The 22,405-nt window shown below is 36.2% G+C and overlaps 1 protein-coding gene across 2 annotated transcripts; it reads right to left on the bottom strand.

Moving 5' to 3' along the window:
* Positions 1-374: 374 nt before the first annotated feature.
* LOC121326856 (polypyrimidine tract-binding protein 2) lies at positions 375-17,760 on the bottom strand. 2 transcript variants are annotated; one of them, XM_041270437.1, is made up of 15 exons: positions 17,679-17,760; positions 16,359-16,389; positions 9,089-9,164; positions 8,658-8,830; positions 8,156-8,299; positions 7,640-7,804; positions 6,715-6,825; positions 6,364-6,571; positions 5,923-6,000; positions 4,670-4,788; positions 3,127-3,160; positions 2,582-2,674; positions 1,966-2,182; positions 1,805-1,882; positions 375-1,515 (listed from the first exon to the last, which is right to left on the bottom strand). In XM_041270437.1, exons 1-15 carry the CDS (start codon positions 17,684-17,686, stop codon positions 1,386-1,388), a joined length of 1,665 nt encoding a protein of 554 aa, XP_041126371.1. In that variant the 5' UTR covers positions 17,687-17,760; the 3' UTR covers positions 375-1,385. The 2 variants fall into 2 exon arrangements, with proteins under 2 accessions (XP_041126371.1, XP_041126372.1); XM_041270438.1 differs by having other exon boundaries at positions 6,376-6,571.
* Positions 17,761-22,405: the final 4,645 nt, after the last annotated feature.

The following is a 22,405-nucleotide window of genomic DNA, read 5'->3' as shown; positions in this document are numbered from 1 at the left end:
CTTGTTAGAAAATGATTCTTGTTTTAATTGTGCCACTTCCAAACTATTTAATTTTACATTTCTAAAGATGTAAAAACTCAACTAATATAGAAAATATACATGACTTTTTTCCCGCCCAACAAAGACCACAGGATACACATTATATATATATATATATATATATATATATATATATATATATATATATATATATATATATATATTATATATATTTTTTTTTTTTTTTTTTTTTTTTACCAAGTACATATTGTGTGGGGGGGTGTGGGGGGGGGGAGAGAACAGAAACACATTGGTCACTTTCAACTGCTGATCATCGTAACACTGGTATATTCCAAGCCATGTTTGTTATAAAGTCTGACTTTTGAAATACAAAATATTTCAAAAGGTTTATTAAAACTGAACATTATAATGCAATGTAAATTAAGACTAAAGGCACATAAACTTTGGTCCCACCAGGTTGTCAGCTTCAGAAAACTGTCACACGATTACTTTGCTGCAGCCTGACTGTGAAGCTCACTTCTGCTAGCTTTTTCTAACGCATGCAATAGTAGTTTCTCCAGAACTATCTATACCAGTCAGTACATACTCAGAAGTCCACAGCCATTTTTAACCTTAGGTACAAACTAAAAGATGGCAACATGTAAATGCACATAAGCAATGCTGAAGTACATCTACAAAGTATATTTAGTCATAAGCAACATTTATACCATAGTTCTCAGCAGTGGTAGTGCAAACATAAAAAAAGGTTAGTATCTCAATGTTCAGTTAGAGTAAAGCTTTATCTTTGGTTGTACTGATAAAGCAGACTAACATCTACAACAGAAATGTAAAATATGGTAGCTTAATGAAACAGAAACCAAACCATCATCTCCCCAAACACATAATACATTAACTACTTGGAAAGACTGGCAAAAAAAAGAAACAGCAGTTCTGTTAATGGTTACATTTTTTAGGGACATAACTTCACAATCTGTACAGGTACTTCAGGAAAAAAAACGAAACCTTTTCAGAAACCCACTCCTTGCACTATCAGAACCAATGTGCCAAATTGTAAACTATAATAGTTTGTGTAAATGTACTACTAATAAAATGTTGATACCATTTTATCAAGTAAGGCACGTATCTTGTCAACTAATCTGATTATAATAAATAAATGAAAAAACTTCAGGAACTACTTCTAAAGAAATGGAAAAAGTTAACTTATAATAAATGGGGGGGGGGGAATCTTAAGATCAGTCCAATACTGCTGCCTTTTCTCTCAATCTCTCTGTTTTTCTCCAAAGGAATGACTGAACTAAAACGTCAAACTGGTCCTCGTGTCCTGAAACAGTCAACAGGTATTGCCACACTAAACAGCATGAGCAGATTTTACAGCACTCTTATGTTCAAATGGTTGATTTGGAGAAGGAAACTCTCAGGTGGTGATTGTCTCCTAGATTGTAATTGTGAAGGTCAATCAAAGCTTGAATTGCTTCCTCAACAGTAGACATCTGAAGAAGTGCCATTTTGTGATCTCTGCAGAAATAAGGACTATAGTTTAGAAACTGTGGTTACTTTACCCAAAACATGTTGCTTTAACAAGTGCAGCGATCGAGCATCAAAACTTCGCAACATATTTGACGTATGTAAAAACATTAATTTGACTTACTGTTTACAATTAAAATAATTTGAAAAATACAGTAATTAATATGTTTTACTTAAGTGCTTTGCAAAAGTATAGTGCTGGACTATATTAATAAAAAAATAAGTGATTCCAGATGTAATTATGTAAAAAATAAATAAGAAAAAGAAGAAAAAAGCTTACTGAAAAAACTTGAAAGCTTTCACAGTGCCACCAGAGTTTTCAAACAGTGTTCTAAGATCTTCCTCTGTTATGGTTTGTCTGTAAGAGGAGAAAAGTAAAACTTGAGGTACATCAACTTTTTAAGCAATTCCAATTCCAAATCACATTTTTGGTGTGCTTACGGGATATTTGAGAGATGAAGAGTTGCAGAAGGTGGAAATATATTCTGAAAGTTCTTTGATCCAGGCTTTTTGAATCGATGTAATGGCGAGTTAGTGAAATCCTTTGTCAACCCTTGGTCATCAAGTCCCTCTCTTGGTAGCTGTACGGTTTGATGTTTCGACAAAGTCACTCGTATTATCTTTCCGTACATCTTTTGACCATTCAGATGACTCATTGCTGAGAGAATGAAAAAAGCAATCAAATTATTTTCAAATAGCACCAAAAATTAAAATGTATTTCTGATTTTGGATTTGGATCCCCCCCCCCCCAATTTAAAGCTATTACTGAGTCGTGCAAATATATATTTAAACATCTCTGATCAACTGAGACTAACTGATGATATGCTTTATGAGACACCACTGCTACAGAAGTAGGATTGCTAAAGCTCTTTACTTAGCACATGGATTACATTCAGTGAGTGAGTCTTTGTTAAAAAGGCCAGAGAAACAAACAAATAAATAAATAAATAATTGCAAATGATACCACTAAAGTATCTTTCATCTTGTTTCCACAACATCTGCACTGTTATAAAAAGTTATATACATAAAAGCACCTGCAACAAGGACAAAGTCTTACCAAGCTGAGCTTGATTCCCATCTGCCATTTGAATGAGTGCACTGTCTTTCTTATTGTACAGTATCTTCACGCGCTGAGCATCCCCATAAACACCTTTTTAGAGTGAGAAGCAGGTAGGAAATAATAATAATCAATTTTCACTACAGACCAACAGACATCAATGAGAAAAAAATAGAACATTCATCCAAATTAAAAAAAAAAAAAGATTTGAATAGAGATTTGAAGAGAACATTTTGTTACACCCTCCAAAAAAGCTATGTGGAATGGTCAAATGAAAGTACATGCAAAACAAATTTCGCATTGCATTAACTAAAAACTGTGGCTATGGAGAGAAGTTTAACAGCAAAAGGAAAAAAAAATAAGGAGGGGGAAGAGAGAGAGAGAGAGAGAGAGAGAGAGAGAGAGAGACACACACATACAGAGAGAAGTAGCAAGATAATTACTACCAAACTATAAAAGCCAAAAAAGCTAGCTATGAAGAAGGTGAACAAATATTTAAAATCAATACTAAAAAATAAAAAAGTAGAGTGCTAACAATAACATACCGAAGAGGGTAAACAGACTTTGGGGCGTAACCATCTTTAGAAGGAGAGAAGAGCAAGCAGCGTAAGACAGGAAGAGAGAAGAGTCGAGGAAGAGCGGAGATGAACAGATCATCCATAACGAAGGGTGGTTTCCCGTAGAATGGTGAGGTGGTCATGGATCATGGTTCAAGGCAGTTAATTGGGGCAAGTTGGTCCGAGGAACATTTTGTTCAAGCATAAAGCATGAACAGAGGGTGGGGGGTAGGTAATGAAGAAGGAATGGGGAAAACAAAAAAGAACAAAGTAGGGAAAGGTAAGGGGTGAGAAAATAAAAGGAATGTAAAGGATTGGAATAGGGAAGGGAAGGTGACAATGCAGAATAAAAGGAGTAGGGGAACAAAAATAAAATATAGGTCAGTACATAGGAAATGCAGGAGTTTGGTCAGAGAATGGCTGGTTTAATGTATTTTACAAGAAAAAAAAGTGTCAAATGTAGCCACCCAACACAAACATGGGTAAAGTACATTTAAATCAAAGAATTATAGCGCATAGCCTTAATGAGAAAAAAGGGCATGCAATAGAATTTAAAGACTATGTTTTATTTGCTTGACTGCTGCAGTGTATGAAATGCAGGCAAAATTAACCATTTTAGGAGGTGATCTGGTTCAAACCTTGCTAGCATGCAGGTGTGCAGCTGAAACCACCTTGCAAAGTTAAGGTAACAAAAAGAGGAAAACGTTTAAAACCACAACGCCATTTTTTGGGGGGACAAATCAATAAATTCCCAAACGAGTTATAGAAAAATCCCTACATTTCATACCACTTTCATAGCAAGAGAAAATAGTAGAGAGAGAGTGAGAAAGAGTCAGGACAGTAAACGCAAACAACTAGAGCTTAGAGAGAAAAGACCAAGAATTAAAGAGTTTCAATTTACAACAAGGGAGTAAAAAAGGAGTTTAGAAGACAGTGACCTAAATCTGCAAAGAAAATACTGCTAAGAAACAGAGAAGAGTCCCTCAAGTTCTTTTGTGAGAACCTTAAAAGAAAAAGGTATTTTCGTAAAGCAAGAGAGAGAATTAACAAATGTGACATTGCAAGCACAAGAATCAAACTTAAAATAATATTTAAAATAATTAAAATTATATTTAGCAAACAATGAACACTTAGGTCATTTACTTTTTCACCATTCAGTTTCTGACATCAACGTAATGTTAATGTATTTACTAATTCCTAACCAACAATTTTAAAAACAGCAAAAGAAAGTTTAACGTCTTAACATTAAGGAATTAATCATCAAGTACTGCAAGTGCATCTCTTAAAACTAAAATAAGTTACAGCTATAAAATCTGCAGCTAGTTTGAAAAATGTATTGGAAGTGGAATACTTAACTGTGGTGTTTTATCTTTGGGGAAGTTTTTTTAAATCTTCTACTATATAAACCACAAACACTGTATATGAAAAACAAAGACAATGGTAAAAAATGCAACTTAATAAAGCACACAATGGTCAGCTCAGTTAACAGAATGAGAATGCAGGCTGATCTGATTGAGTGTTGTTCACTGACCTCCTCGTTAAGGTTGCTGACCAGGAGAACACCACTGTTGGAATGAGAGACTCCAGACAGCGCCACTCGACCTGCAGCCGCCGCTGCTGCTGCTGCAGCACTCAAAGGACTGAGAGCTCCTGGAACAGTTACAACAGGAATCTCTGGTTAGAAAAATGCACATAAGCAGTTCCTGGCAACCTAAGCACAAGCATTCTAAACTCAATGCTGCAAGTTTGTGTGTATATAACCATAAATGTGTGTATACTCAAACAATGTGACCAAGTGCAACGTTAAAAATATATACCCAATTCTCCTTAAAACGAACTCGGATTACAATAATTTAGTGATATTAAGAATTTTCCCTGCCAAATTTAACAGTGGCTTATGGTAAAATGCTTCTAATAATACTATTTCAGTTAACACAAACTTCCTGTTTATGACAATTATTTTGGAGCCCCCCCCACCGAGAATAAAAAAATAAATAAAACAAATCTGCTTAGTTCAAAATGTTGAGTGCAAAGGATATTGGGAAACGTACACACTTGCATCTAGACTAGCGCCTCGGTACAGTATTTTAGTGCTGTTTTGGGACTGGTCCTATGAAGTATTGAGTTGCCACTGTGCTCAGGCGTCAATGCCATTTCCAAGAAGCAGCGCAAAAAATATGCAACATCCTTGCAGACAAAAGCAGAGTTTTTGAAATTGGAGGATAATACACCATGTGCAAGTAAAAGATATAATGTTGGGGATTTCAACATTCCCAGGAACACTGTCAACTATTCTGAAAAACCAGGGTATAATAATGAAGGCCTATGAACAGCAAACTGGATGCAAGTCGTCAACATTTCCAATTTGCTCAATACCTGATGTGAGGAAGCCTTGCTTTTGTGGTTTAAAAATGCCCGTGACCAGAATGGGACATGAAGATTTCAAGTGCAGTTCCTTTTCAAGGTATACATTTTAAAAGCTCACTTACAGCTGTATTGTACTGTGCATTTTATTGACTTTTTATAATTTATAATACTTTTCATTGTACTGTAATTGAAAATTGATTTCAGTGTCACTGTAACTTCAATAAAAACTGACAGTATGTATCTGGTTTAGACTTCTGATAATTACTGAATTTTTTTGCTGGTCCTTTAATTCCTACTAAATGAGAGTCGACTGTGTGTGTGTGTGTGTGTGTATGTAAATATTATTTTGGTTAGCCGTAAAACTGAACAAGTTTATGGTATAAAAATAATTCTAATCAAAATTATAAAAGAACATACCTCCAGTCTGTCCGAAACTGAGTGAAGAAGAAAATGCTCCCCCACTAGAATATGGCGACACCATTCCAGAAGGAGTACCTGAAAAAGAGGTGTATCTTAAACTTTTGACAAGAGGCCAATCAGCTACTGATAACTTAATTATACCCCACAACCCCAGTAAACAAGTGAAAAGTTCCATCTTAAACCTAAACAGTAAGGCTTGTCTTATACATCTCTATTTCACTTGCCTCTTAGTGCCGCTTTTACTAGTTTTAGAAAGAGCTTTTCAATCAGTCTGATTTTTTTTTTTTTTTTTAATTTTCTATAGCAATGTAAAAATCTGTTTCATCACAATAAAAGTGAAACCAGTGAAATCGTCGATCATGATATTAAAGGATTTTAAGGACTTCAAGACAGAAGATTCTTACGATGAATAAAATTTGGAACAAAAGGTTATTATACCTTGATTCTTACCAAGCAGAGACGAATCCTTATTAAATGCTGCAGTCACAGAGGGGTCCATGGCTGGCTGCCCATCCCCAGCAGGCAGCTCAGGGCGAGTGTAGTCACGACTCTTGTCGTTGTTGTACTTCACGTTCAAATTTACCAGTTTAGAAAAGTCAATACGCAGCGTGCAGCAAGCATTGTAAATGTTCTGACCGTCCAGAGCCTTTAACAAAAAGAAACACCAAATATTAAATCAGCATAATATTGAAAAAAGCATTTAAAAAAAATAAAATCTACAAAATCACAAAACCTTACATTTGAGTTCTAATTGGTATGCTATTGTTTACATTATGTTTTGTTACTCACCAGTTTGGCTTGCTGGGCATTCATTGGGTCACTGAACTGCAGCAAAGCTTGAAACTGGTTGTTCTTTGTGAATGTTATGATCTTCATGACAGTTCCAAACTTGGAAAAGATCTGGCAAGTCAAAGTTTTGTTATTACTCAACAGCTTACTGTACATGTCTCCAGCATTTCTATACCTATAACAAGGTGGACTGTTAGTTACTGTATCCATACTAAAACAAAACGTAGTCAGCAACAGAAAAAAAAAAAAAAAAAATACTACATTGACCTTTAACCCTATGCGGTCCTATGTCGGACCAGGTCTGACCTAACAACCTTTCCTTTCCGGTCCGATATCATAAAAAACGCATCAATCATGGGTCCCTAGTCGTTTTTTTTTTTCTGGAAAAAGCAGAGAAAAGCTTTCAATAGCTGAGAGGGGCCAAGAAAAGCAGGGGAAAAAAAATTGAGGCGAATCTGAGCAATATGCTTAGTCCCTTCACCTCAGACATAACAAGGGCATAAACAAACAAGACAGCTGCTTCTGCATCCAGCGCTCAAAGAAAATCGCTGCCATTTGCCAAGCTTTTTGAGATGTTATAGTAATAAAATAATGACTTGGATCGCAATATTAATTGTCATTGATCAGTTGATAAATCAAGTGATCAGGAGATGATTTACCTGTATGCATGACTATGAAGAAATGTGATAAATACAGTGAACAAGGGGTTGGGCAGGGCTGAAGATGCAGTACAGAGTGACGTGTTCATATACTGTGCCTTATAAACCTGTTTTACTGTGAAAAAAATTGCTTTTAAACTGCATGTGTGAAAATAAACTAGACCTGATAGGCGCTCAATAAATGGACCGCAAAGGGTTAAATGTCTTTCTTTGTGTCACTGGCATTGATATACTGGACAGTCAAACAGAGCATGCAATTAACTTACCTGCTGAAGGACATCTAGTGTAACAGGGTAGAACATGTTGTCAATAATGATTCTCAACACTGGGCTCTGTGCTGGTGTCAATGCACACTCACTAACTGCTGTCCCGGATATGGGTGTACTTGCTGACTGAACAGCAGTCACAGCTTGAAGGACAGCCTGTGCACGCTACAATGAAAAAGTTAATGTTAAAGTGTTACTGAACAATTCATGTCAATGTCTTATCTTGTGTGCATCCCTACTATATAACCTGAACACACTGTGATAAATATTTTACATTTTGTAGATAACAGTATATAAAGCTGCTTTCAGATTTACTTAGGTTGTTGAAAAGCAACTTTAAAAGGACTTGTCAGGAGACTGGAGGGGAGATGTAGTCATAGCAACAGAGAAACTATGGCAACCCTAAATTAAGACCAATGACACAAATAGAACAAACTACAAAAGCTTTACTAGCATGGACATTAAAATACAACTGTAGAGATCTCTTACTTTAACATGATTACTATAACATTTTACCTGATTGAGGGCACTGTCAGTCTTTAGTTCTTTGTGATTCGAATACTGGATGAACACAGGCACATTACGAACATGAGGCGTCACAGCAGTGTAATAATTAACCATGGTAATAGCTGCTTCTTCACTTCCAAGCTCTAAGAATGCCTGTTGGTAAAAATGAATACCCATAAATAAGCACTTTTTTTTTTTTTTTTTTTTTTTTTTTTTTACATAATTACTCTATATAATTAATCAGCAACACTAAATTTGACAACAGCAAAAAAAAAAAAAAAATCTACTGGAATTCATTTTTGCTTTTATATGTTAATGACTACATATTGCAGATTTGCAGCAATTTATTGTTAAGCTTCATGTAGTGGGAAGCATTTCTTCCGAAAAGTACAAAGATATTTAAGTTTCAGGTGGCAGGTTTTTCCGCAGGTACAAAAGAATATAGCAGTAATTCTCTCATAGGGGCACTTAGTGTGAGGTGTCACTGAGAAACAAGACACTAATTACATACCTGATTCTTTCCTTTTAGCATTAGAATATTGGTGACCTTCCCAAAAGGTAAGCCTAGGGCAATAACTTCCGTCTCTGAAACTTCATTTGGCAGCTTCCTGATGTGAAGGACACGAGAGGGTGCACAATCCATCCTGTCTTCTACTCTTAATTTCTTGTTATCATTGCCATTAGCTGTAAATATACCATTTTTGGAAAATAAATAAATAAAGCTCCAGTCATGTTACATATTTAAACAGAACAGAACCCTATTTTTTTGCATGGAACTAGAGATACAACAACCACAATGGAATCTATTCTAACCAGCTGTGGTCCAAACACTGTCAACTTTATTATTTTTTATGGATTTATTTTTAATGGAAATAAACACCAAAAAGCTATAGATATTATTTTAAAATCACAAAACAAACAAACAAAACATTAAATACCTACCAGTAACCACCATACCACTCATACTAGAATTAGGGCTGTTGTACAGACTGCTAGACAATAGCTCATCCGATCCTCTCTGCAAAAACAAACAGGGAAATTCACTGAAATATCAATACCGAAGCAATCCATGAGAACTAGAAAATTCAAACATTCAGCTCTCAGCCTAATGGTTTGCAAGGAAAGTCTCGCCAAATCTAACTCAAAACAAAGAAAGTAATACAATAGTTAAATCTTGAACTTATAGGAACCCTGTGCAGTGTTCATACAGAACTCATATACCCAGCGTAATAAAAATGTTTAGTTAAATAAGAATACTTAAAATTGTTTCCTTGACTTCTTATATTTACAGACATAACCTATGATCGTTCAACTGCTTTCATTTGAAGCCAATTTAATTACTAATAGTGACTTGAAGTAATTTGTTGCCACTGTAAGAAGCTCATTTTAAAAGAACACTGCTAATTGTAATTTTGATCAATGATGGGTTGAAATGAGTTATTACTTTCCGTTCTGCGATTACCTTTCATTGATATGTGTGTTTGAAACATGTGCTATATCTATCAGTAAACCAAAACATAAGCTACAATATAGTGAAGAACAGTTTGGCACAGTGGCACTCAACTCTAGCCCTCGAAATCCATTCCAGTCCTGGTTTTTACTCAAAGCATGTTCTAATGTAGTTAACTGAAGCTGTTAAGAGGCAATTAAAAATTTACATCCACGCCTCGTTATATCGCCCCTCGCTATACTGTGGATTCGGACATCGTGGTCCTGCAGTTGGCTCCCAATTTCTACTGTCCAACTATGTATTGCTTTAGACATTGGCACTTATAATTACTCTTCGTTTTATTTCGTACTGCACATCACAAACAAGAATATACAAAACAATTAAAAACAAAGCATTACTATCATACTGTTACCATATACACATGTATTGCACAATAACACAAAGCAAATTAAACATCCACTTGCTGAAGCGTGTTTATTTTAGCCAACGAGGTGTTCACTTGTAGCTTTTGCTAGTGCATTGCTGCCACAAGGCAGTGACGTCAGCTCCCTAGCAGCAAGCCTCCTGTGTAGGGAATCGATTATTTTAATGGTGGGTTTGTACATTTGAGAAATGAGAGGAAAACTTGTGAAACTGGAGACAAAAGTTGATGAGAAGCAATTACCCTCTGCTGAACGAATTAAAACGGTGTGCTGCTTTTTATGCGAAAAATGAGAAAGCAGGTTGCGTAGAGGATTTATGACCTATCGAGTGGGTGGTATAATTATATATATATATATTTTTTTTTTTTGAAGGAGGTATAACTGCAGGGCAATGAAAGTAGGGATGGGAATTTCAAAAAGTTTCCTATTCAAATACACAGGGCTAATATTTTCATGTATTCCAAGATTGAGATGTTATAGTAATAAAATAATGACTTGGATCGCATTATTGGAGTTTGGTGATAAAACGTGTGATCAGTAGAGAATTTATCAGTAGGCACATCTATAAAGAGGTATGTGAAAAATACAGCAAACAAGGGGTGGGGCTTGGCTGGAGATACAATACTGAGTGTCATTTTGAGATTCAGCACCTTTTAAACCTGTTTTACTCTGAAAAAAATATTTTAAACAGTGCATGTAAAATAAACAGCGCTTGTGAAAATATATTGAATGAGGTGCTGAATAAATGGACCGCTAAGGGGTAATGGTCAGTGCAAATGCTTACATTACTCCAACCATTCATAGAAAGTCAACACTAGAGGTTTTACATTGTACTGCAGTCCACTGAGATAAAAAAAAAAAACTATTCCACACTGTTTTTTCAGTCATTGCAGTGTTCTTCTGAGTATTCAATAGTGTTGTAAATTGAACCCTGACTTTGACATTGATTATCGTGTAAATTCTAACGTCGATTGGGGAGGGAGGGGGTTGAGCAAGTGCATCGAAATGACATGATCCATACCCACACCCCCACACTACTGAAACTAGTGGTTGGACCCACCCCGGAACAACACAGATACGTGAATGCACAGGACCCAGATGAAACAAAAGTTTCCAACCTGAACTGACCGAGTCACTACAATATAATACTTACATTCATGAAGAGATATTATTTACATTTTGAGTATTCGAGTAATAAATTAGTGCTTAAGTAATTAATTTATTTTGAGTGCTCTAAACCATCTGGACATCAACAACTTTATATACTACACAATAATGGTGCAGAGCTTATTATTTAAAACATAGCTATCCATATTTGACATGTCTCTTCATAACCTCCACAACAGAAGCAAACTTCAGTTTCTGAGCAGCCAGCCAGACCAGTCAGTGCAAACAAGCAAAACAAAACAGTGTCATTCAGGAATAAATTAAGTGCCAGAACGAGTGCACAGAAATATAAACTTTTAAAAATGAATGAACCAAACGTGTTTTTCGGCAACCCAGCGTACGCCCAATTGATCTCTGGAAACTTATGCAATTTTAATGAACCACATTAAATAATGGAACAAACAACTTCACATTGAAAACAAATCTCTTCTCTACATTCCATGTAACCTACTCTTTATACATTCATAGTTGGACGGCAACAGCTGTCTTTTGGTCATTTATAGTCTACTTAACAATAAAAGCCTACAAACCACACAATAACGCTGGCTTTACACAAATGGTTTAGGGATATTATCATATATTTTTATTTATTTACTTATTTTAAACATCCTGTAAATAAATGTTCATCAACACAATGCCCAAAAAGGCTACAAGACAATCAAGGGTATGGCAAGTCACAAAAGAGACTTTTTCTTGGTTCTTTAGTCAGCTAATCAAACAATAGATAAAATGCAGACCTTGTATGATGAATAGCAAGTAATGCAGCCATTTATTTTGGAACATGACAAGAGATTACAAACAGAAACCCTGAGAGTCTTATATGAGCATTAGACATAACTGAATTAGCTTCCTTTCCTTTTTAATAATTGTCCATATCGCATGCACAGTTGTATGAAGAGGCATAAGAATTCCATCCCAAAAATGATCAATACAAGCACACAGCTTTAACTGTCAATGTGCTAATTAAAAAAAACACACACAACACATATATTTATTATATATATATATATATATATATATATATATATATATATATATATATATATATATATATATATATATATATATATATAGAGAGAGAGAGAGAGAGAGAGACTATAGATATATATATATATATATATATATATATATATATATATATATATATATATATATATATATATATATATATATATATATATATATACACACACACACACACACACACACACACAGTGAAACTGATACAACGTACATGCACACACCTGCCAAATCAGCACAAAAATCAAAACCTAGTTCAGTACTAATTAATGAATGTACATATACAATGTATGTAGTATAAAGGTTTATTACAGAAGAAACAATATAAAACAATGAAACATGTAAATATTACTGTACATTACTATACAGTATGTAACATTCTGTAATTCTATGTTGACTTGGATAAAGTTGGCCAGTTAAATGAATTACAAAAAACAAAACACATGAGACTAATGTACTGAATAATACCATACTGTAATCATTAAAATAAACTAATAAAAAATACAGTATAGTAATAATATATTATAGAAATAAGAAAACTGATAAATATATACAAGTCAATAAACATTACCATACAAACTGTCAGTTCAGGTACAGTACATTAATCCCTGCCTGTACACAATTTTAAGAAGTGTTTTAGGCCCTGGTCACATTAGCGCTTTAGAACCGTGTTATTAACAAGTTAAAGGTCTTTATTTTGACTTTTAATTAAATTAAAGAACGTCTTATCTGCCCCAGATTTTCCCTTTGTGCAAATACCCATCTAATTTATTTACTATGGCATGGGCATTTTTCCACCCCCCCACCCCCAAAATGTATTCCCCTTTTGATTACTTTGGCACTTTCTAGTAGCTCCTCCGTTCTGCTCCCATGTTCAATAAAATTAAACAACATTTACAAGGGGAAAAAAAATTAATTACAATACATATACATTACAGTGGTTTCTGGGATGCAGTCATCCAGCAAAGTGTTTTTTTCAGCAACAGCTGGGTTAAACTAACCCGGTTTCATTACAGCAATCTGCACACTATCACTGTTGGGCTAGGGTTCAGGCAAATCGGTTTTGAACTTGGTTGTCGATTTGTTTGCTCCAATGTAGGCTGGGCCTTAGACGACTGCCTCAGTGACTGCTGCTTTTTAAACCTGAGCTGTTTGACAACATAATTCTGACTGCTTTCCTCCCTTTAAGATTTTTCCAATAAAGTACAGTTTGTCCTAAAGTGAAATTGATGAGCTTTTAGAGATGGCCATGATAATACTGCATAAATTACAGTAATAGAAAGCATGGTCAAGTTCAAACAGCAAGAAGTAAGCCTACGAGTACGCAATATGCGCAGCACAGACCACTGCGTGCCATCGCGGTGTGTGCATAATAACAGGAAGCATGCACTATAAGAGTACATGCTAAAAGGAGAATTTAAACAGGATTTAATACAATTTTATTCAGTTCCATGATACTGGTTCTTTATATCAGTGTGTACATTATATTCCAGGTACGCTGTAAATGGGTTTGACTGTATATATATACAGGCTGAAGCAGAGATGCTCAGCAAGAAGATTCTTATTCCAACAATGCATTAATTTTCAACATCTGAGGACATGTTTCTTTTGCTGACATAAAGCCTTTTTTGTCTTTTCTTTTTTTGAACACCAGACCTTGACAAGCAACAGTTCTACTGTGTTTCAATGGGGTCATGTTTGCTGACTGTACACAAGCCTGGCTTTTCACCCACCAAAAAAGCAGGCCTAAGTATCTCCATATGGCCTTTGCCTGCAGCTTGTTTTCACCCTCAAACTCGAATTTCTCAATCACTATGACTACGTTTTATTTTACCAATAACTTAGCCATACCTTAAGTGGCTATATTCTAAATCATATTTGTGTATTTCACATTGTTAAACCCCTAGTTTAACTTGAACTGGGAAGGTGACTAGACAATACAGGTTATGCATCTAGACTATGATCAACATTGAAAAAAGGCAAGCTGCTGGATTACAACTAAAAGCAACAAAGTACACAGATCAGTACATACCTGAGGCTTTCATTTTACATTAGATTTGTTAACAAATATTTAACTTGCATTCGGATACATAAATCAGATGTTCGTATTCGTTACAAATGACAAAAATACCTTGCATTTATTTACCGTCTCACCAGAATTTGTGCGACAAAAAATGGCAAATGAAAAAGCGCTCCACGTAACGTGAGATTAATATATATTTAAAAAAAAAAAAAAACACAGAATCAACACAGCAGCTCTTGAGCCTCTATTTCAAAGTTTTAGACTGCTAAAAGTTAATAAACCAGGTTATGTGTGCACATATGCATACATCAATAGAAAGATTCCTTGTATACTGATTGGCTGAGCAAGAGGGATATAGTTAAGCGATAGTTCACCCTGACTTCCGCTTGTGCCCCCACCTTCGGTTCAGCATGCACAACTCAGTTGTGATCAATCAGTGCATATCCAATAAACACAGGAAAAACACTGTAAATGGTTACTCAATTAACTGACTTTACCCCTTTACCTGCAAAAAATTAATAAAATACAGTAACTGACAAAAAAATAAAACTATCACTGTCCCTCCTTCCTGACTGACTTGTATCTCGCATTGATTTGTTCTGAATACTTTAAACCCACCCCAACTACTCAATGGCACCACATTCATACATTTCAATTGGAGGATTATAACGTGTGCAAGATTTAAAACTAGATTACAATTACTAGAAACTTGTTCGCGCGACTTAAAGCTATACCACTGTTCCATTGTAGGGAGTGTTTACACGCTCATGGAATTTAAAGCTGAATTAAAAACTGTGTTGAAATGTTAAGAAAAAAAAAAAAAAAAACCTAAACACACAGAAACAACAGAAGAATATGGCAATGACCATAATGATTTCATTGTGGAAGACAGCAAAGGAAAGAATATACAATAAGTGTATCAATGAGCTCATACATATTGTGACAGAAAAAAATAAATAAAAAATTGTTAAGTAGGCCTAACCAAAAACAATTATTTCATACAGTAGATAACAAGCGAAAGCCTTTATTTTTTTTTTTTATTTATTTATTTATTTATTTTACATTAATCTTGAAAATTGCTACAGTAAGCACAGAAAATGAAATTAATAAAAAAAAATGAAAAACAGAAGCCCTAATTATAGCCCTCTAGTTCAGCCAATCAGAATGCAGGGAATCTTTCCATTGCAGTATATATGAAGGTGAATGAAGCAGAACCCTTGTAGCCTAAAAGCCTGGTCCAGGCCATTACATAACCCAATCAGTGCTGGTAAATATTCCTCTTTTAGGAAATGCAGTGGCTTTCAAACACAACTGACTGAATTATATGGATACAGTGCCAAACATGTTTTATATCGCCTTGCTTAATGTCATACCCCGTTTACTATCATGATTTTTTCACCACAGTTCTTTGAGAAATTACCTCTCTTAATATCACTTCACAAACTAACTTGTCATGTTTTGTGCAGCCTGTCAAATAATGCGTGGCCAGGCTTTACTAAGTAAACACAGGATATAATTAATTTCCAACGCAACTAACAACCAATAATCATCTTGGTTGATAAGCTGACATTTTGTGCAGGCTGTCAAATGCTGCGTGGGCGGTCTTAACGGGATACAGATCAGTTACAAAACACCAACGTCACCAAACTTTAAGTCTTCAGTCTTATACAAATGCACACAAAAAAGCACTAAGTATATACCTCTCATGACCCGCTTTATATCAGGAATTATGCCTGGCGGCAATCAGTATATAAAGCAGGTTCCTCTGCACTTAGGTGTGCAATGCATTTTTGCTTTCCAAGATAATGTAATTGATACTGTAGGTTTCTGCTTCCCTCCCAACTTTTCCTAAATCATACTCATCGCTCAACAAGTCAGCATAAGTTAACTTATGGTTTGGATGTGTGTTTACCAGTTTGACTCACTGGCAAATGTACTGGTACCAGACAGTGTCAGCAGATTCCAATACTCTTAACTGATGTCCTTTTCAAATTTCATCACAATTGGACAAGCAATTCTCTAGTACATATCTGTAAAACTAAATGTCAAAACTATAGACCTTAATAATGTATATCTGTATATTTTATTGCAGCCTTGCTCTCATACCATTTAGTATTTTAAGAAGCTTACCTTTACACCAACTGCAACATCAGTGACAATGCTGTAGGGTTTAAAAAAAAAAAAACACAACATCAACACGCTGTATAAACACCCACCACAATCCTGGAACCAGAGGGATTTTGCCATGTTCCAGCCATCAAATAACCCAATTTAGCAAAACATATGACCTCTGTCGATATAACACTGGATTCTCAAAGTTTAGGGTATCCTACTATAATGAACTGCACTGCCAGCTGCCCTTTGTTGTTTTTTCAGAGACAAATTCATACATACAGGCTGAAGCAGAGATGATCAGTAAGAAGATTCTTATTCCAACAATGCATTAATTTTCAACATCTGAGGAAATGTTTCTTTTGCTGACATAAGGCCTTTGTTGTCTTTTTTTGGGGAGCAGACCTTGACATGCAACACAGTTCCACCGCGTTTCAATGGGGCCACGTTTGGTGACTGCACACAAGCCTGGCTTTTCACCCACCAAAAAAGCAGGCCTAAATATCTCCATATGTCCTTAGCCTGCAGCTTGTCTTCAACCTCATAAACTTGAATTTCTAAATCACTATGGTTACGAGTTATTTTACAAATAATTTAGCCATACCTTAAGTAGCTATATTACAGACTATGATCAACTTTGCAAAAAAGTATGATGCTGGAATATAACTAAAAGAAACAATGAGCTCAGATCAGTTCAGACCTGAGGTTTTCATTTTATATTACATTTGTTCAGATATTTTGAAACAGGACTAAATAAGTCATTTGTTTTAAATCTGAAAATGTAAACCAATGGCTTGCATTAGCACAACAATTTTGGTTATGTTACACATATCCTTCGTTGAATAAAAACAAAAAAACGAAACAAAACAAAAAAAAAATTGAACCAAGGCTAAATACTCTGATATATGCAAATGCTTTCTGTAACCATAACAAAATATGATTTTGCTGAATTCACCAATCCCGCTTCTGTGTTGTTTCCGAAATGTTTTAGTGTATGAATAACTTAAAAAAAAAAAATTAAAACAATTCAAATAATGTTGCAGATTAACATACTAAACAATCATGAATAATGTATCGCATTTTCATACCGCATATTAACACATACTAAATACAGGGAAACACAATAATGAATTTCTATGTTAAATCTAGTTGCTATCCAGACCCTCTGCACTTCCTCCGAGTCGAACTACGCTAGAAAAAAATAGCTGGGTCATCTTATCTACAGATATTTACTGTTTAAACTGACAATCTTGACGATAATCTTTATTTCATCAACCAACTAAAAGTCTTGTATAAAACGACAAATGAACTAATATTCATAAAGAAAGAGACACCTACCCGTCCATTGCCGGATTAACAAGCGCACAGCTACAATCTACACTATAGCAGCTCTGCCAACAACACACCAGACGACAAAATGGTGGCGGAAATGTGGACGGAAATGGCCGAACATGGTCGATTTTCTGACGAAACTAATCGGATGGAAAAAGAATAAAGCCTGGCTGACTGGTTGTTTTGTATGTGAATTATGTCCACATCCCTCCAAATTTTACTGGACAGAATGTACTACTCAAAAACTGTATTCCAACCTTCCAAGCATTATGCTTGCCTGTAAAATCTCAATTGGTTTATGTTCTGTACAGTAGGCTACCATAGATATCTTACTAATTAGATTTGTTTTTACTAAGTTTTAAGCAATCCAGCTTTAGCAAATATATAATACAGTCTCAATAATTCTGATGCTCTGACCTTGGCAACAATAACATAAGCTGGGACTTTGGGGCCATTAATTTCAACTCTGCATTGTATTATCATAAACCACTGTTTTAAAATACTGGTAGGCTATGGCATGCCCCCCTGCCCTCCATATAAAATAAAATCTTACCATCTATTTAAATTAATACATAACGGTGAGACTGGATTATAATGTCTGCATTCTTGTGTACACCAAACCGATGAGCAGCATATCAGAGCTTTGTATTGGCACTACAGTACCTGTATCTCCATGTCCAACTGCTGTCAGGTCTGCTCCTGGGGGCTGCTCTTTTGCTTTCACAGGCTGGCGTGTGTCATTTCCCCCCTTCTGTCTATCATGTTGACAGACTGTCGACTTTGAAGACAGGCATGTTTTTGCAGTAGGCTGTGTGAGGGAATGTTTTTCACCCATAAGGACAAGAACTGTATTTAAAATCAAGTAACTGAAGACAGTTTTCAAAAAGGCATCTGAAAATGTCTCCTTTACAAAAACAGAAAAAAAAGTGTAAATGCAGTGTAGTAGTACAGCAGAAATATTAGTGTATACCAGTGTAATGTTTTCGCACATTTTGTTCTGAAATGAATGCGAATCTTAACCTCTTGGGGGTAACATCCTGTTTTCAAGAGTGACCTTGACATTGTTTCCTGCTAGTTGTTTCACATAAACAACAACAAAAAATGTGTAAATAGAAGTTGGGCCCATTTATGTATCAAGGACTTAGAAACCAGTGCCTTGGACTGTGAACTTGCCGTTTAAAGTCGCTTTCATTTACAGCAGCTATCAGCAAACGTATCTCAAGTCTAGCCCTTATATATAGGGACATTAGGGACAGGTTTATTTTTTAGATACTCTATTAATGGCTCAAAACTAAAAATAAACAAAAACACTGTCATAAAGCACCTTACGTTACTTCAGGAAGAGCTGTACAAATACATGAGCAACAAAAATGTTATTATATATAAGATGTGCTTACATGAAAATTGTACTAAGTTGCATTTTGCCAATTCTCTCCTATTCTGGTGCTCTTACTTTTTTCGGTATTGCCAGACTAGACACATTATTGATAATTTAGGATTTTAAAAATATAATTGCCTTAAATCCTCATATAGACTTCAAATTACCTGAAAGAAAAGGCTGTTTCTTAGATGTTAAAGGATCTGAAGCAGTACAAATATGTATAAAACACAGCCTGATGTAAACTGTTCATGTTGTCATAACACTGTGAGAGCTCCATCACAGTTGCCAATCATAAATGGTAGTGTTAACTTAAAATAAAGGTAATTTAAGGTTTTAAGTTAAAAGACTTGGGACTTAATTAAAAACAAAAATTTCCCTCAAACACTCAGTTGTATTTTCAATGCTGTCTTTGTTTATATTATCACTTTGAGCCCTAGAGTAGCAAACTGTCAACCACTCACCAAATTTCCAACTTTAATGCTTCATAAATAGCAGCAGGCACACTTTCAATTAATGCAACAGCAACCAGGACATTGATGGCCACTGATATGTCTATCTGCAGACTGAAGAGAACCACATCCAATTCATAGTTACCTTGTTTCCCTGCTCCTGAAGCACGTTTCCTTGTTTTCCTGACAAATTTCTGGTCAATTTAAATAGCACTTTGCTACAGGTTTCCTGCTGGTCATTTATAAAAACCTTACTGACCTGCCAAGTACTACAATACTTTGATTGAAAACAGCCAATAGATCAAAATGTGGGTTTCAAATGGTAGTTCAGTAATTTAACTCTGAGAAATGCATTGCTTTGTGCCAGGGTTTGTGCTTTGAAGAATGAAGTAGGAGCCCGTTTTTCATTCCATGAATGCAGCTGTAGGATGGTTCCATTAGTTTCTGAATATTGCATGAAGCTGGCAACATTCCCCATTCACAGACCAGAAGGAGACATTTAAGTTTCCATTTTGAAATTAGTGAAAGCTGGATGCTTGCAGGCTTCAAACATGACTGGCTAATACATGTCTTTATTCTGAGTGACTGTAGAAACTTCAATAGGCTGACCTGTGGCTTTACACCGGGGAAGTAAAGAGCATAAGAAGTACTACTGTTTGTATTTTTGAAACACTGTACCATCAATTCTTTAACTGCATGTAGTCACAATACACTGGATACATTTTAAGCAGAGCTGATATGTTTGGAGTTTCAATTAAGTTCTGTGTTTACTTTGTTTTAAATATATAATGGTCTTTATGAACACTGCCTAAAGGAATGTTTTAAGGATTGTTTTTTAAATACTGTAGTTCTTTGAAAAAGTGAGAATTAACCCTTTTGAAAACAACTAGTGACGATTTCATGAACTGAAAACTTGATTTAATTGATCAAAATGAGCTAATACAGCTAATATGACCATTCAGTTATATTATATCTATTAAGCCAGTCAACTTTTTCTACAGTAGCTTACAATTAACACAATGCCATATTTCTTTTATGTATGCTGTATCCATTAAAAATGTAAATCGAGCAGAATAATGTGGCATTATATCACAGAGATTTATGGTATTTGTGATTATTCTTTTACCCAAGCCTCTTCTTTGATATGCAGCATTTCAAAAACTGGAATGAATAAGGTTGAGGTAATTATTTACACATTACAGTACTCCTCAGACTAACACATCAACAAAAATGCAAATTACTGAGGGAGGAATTACTGAAGGGCCTTTTTAAAGTAATGTGTAAAATGCATGATTATCGACTCATAAAATAACAACGAAGCACTGGAGTTTATTACTATATAGTATGTGCATTTCCATTTGATCATTTAGTCCAAAGAAAGCAGTCACACTTGTATTATTATAAGATGTACTGTGTACTGTATATTATTGTAACAAAGCGCCCGCCCCTGTGTATATTATCTGTTATGTGTTGCGTGTGGTGTGTTTAAATGTTGGTGTATAGACATTGGTACACGGGATATAAACGGGTCTGTGTAACACGAGTGTTTAAAAATGTATATGTGTATTTAGGCACGAGGATTGCACACCACTTCACGTGCAAGTAAAATGTAGTAATATGTGAGCACGGGGAATTGCACTTTATTAATTCACGTGCTGGGATTCAAGTGAGTAATTAATTGGTAATTGAATCCCAGCACAATAGTATATATAGATGCACGTTGTCACATACTCGGGGTTGGGTGTTCGGTGAGCGGAGAACGGGATTGGAGACGGAGGAAATGAGTAGTAGTAGTAGTAGTAGTAGTAGTAGTAGTAGTAGTAGTAGTAGTAGTAGTAGTAGTAGTAGTAGTAGTAATAATAATAATAATAATAATAACAGAAAGTATCCGTGCACCGTTTTGTTAAGTTTAGTCTGTTTTTGTTTGTCTATTTATTTTGGCGTAGAGTGCCGTGTCCTGTGTTTTCGTGTTTGTTTAAACCTTTTATTTTGTAATAAACCGGCGCCAACAGGCGTCTTCATCATTTCATTTCACATCATCGTCTTTGTATATTTCATTCCTTCCTGGTTCTGACGCCGCCCACTTGGCCGTCTTTGTGACACGTGGTGTCCTGCGTGGGATTTAACAGCGCCTCCAAGCGTCAGACCAGGAGAGGTTTTTTTGTGTGGAAGAAAAAAAAAAAAAAAAAAAAAGGGGCGTCTTTGGATTACAAAAAAAAAAAGAAAGAAATGGGGAGAAGCAGGAAAGAGGATAAAGAGGTGAGGGACAGGGAGGAGGAGTGCCGCCTAAGGGCCAGACATCCCCGGCGATGTAACCAGTCCTTGCCGGGGTGCCTCCTCTGCAACCAGGACCATCTCTTTGCCAATTGTCCCTTCCGCTGCCCCTACCAGGAGGGAGAGGAGGAACTGCCACAGAAGAGGAAGGCAGAGGACCCACCACTGTCTCCAGAGCCGCACCAGTCTCCTGCAAGCGAGGGAGAGCCGCACCAGTCCCTTGTAACAAGGGGAGACTACATGCCGCTCCCATCTCCACCACCAGGAGACTACACGCCGCTCCCACCTCCACCGGCAGGCGCAGAGCAGCAGGAGCTGCCTCCGCCTCCGCCACCGGCAGGCGCAGAGCAGCAGGAGCTGCCTCTGCCTCCGCCACCTCCACCGGCAGGCGCAGAGCAGCAGGAGCTGCCTCTGCCTCCTCCACCGGCAGGCGCAGAGCAGCAGGAGCTGCCTCTGCCTCCGCCACCAGCAGAGGGTGAATGCCTGCTGGGTCCCTGTCCACCAGCAGAGGGTGAATGCCTGCTGGTATCACTTCCCCCACCAGCAGAGGGTGAATGCCTGCTGGTATCACTTCCCCCACCATCACGAGGAGAGGAGCTGGAGCTTCCTCTGCCTCCACCTCCATCAGG

Source organism: Polyodon spathula, chromosome 14, assembly GCF_017654505.1.
Source record: "Polyodon spathula isolate WHYD16114869_AA chromosome 14, ASM1765450v1, whole genome shotgun sequence".
Classification (NCBI taxonomy): Eukaryota; Metazoa; Chordata; class Actinopteri; order Acipenseriformes; family Polyodontidae; genus Polyodon; species Polyodon spathula.
Note: the sequence above shows the minus strand (reverse complement) of the source record. Positions and strands in the feature narration are given on the sequence as shown.

Bases quoted from the DNA above. Each gene is read 5' to 3' on its own strand.
- LOC121326856 (XM_041270437.1), bottom strand. The intron at 7,805-8,155 runs GTAAAATGTTAT...TTTTCATTGTAG, and splicing joins CTGACAGTGCCCTCAATCAG to CGTGCACAGGCTGTCCTTCA. The intron at 3,161-4,669 runs GTCAGTGAACAA...CTCCTTCTAAAG, and splicing joins TCAGCAACCTTAACGAGGAG to ATGGTTACGCCCCAAAGTCT.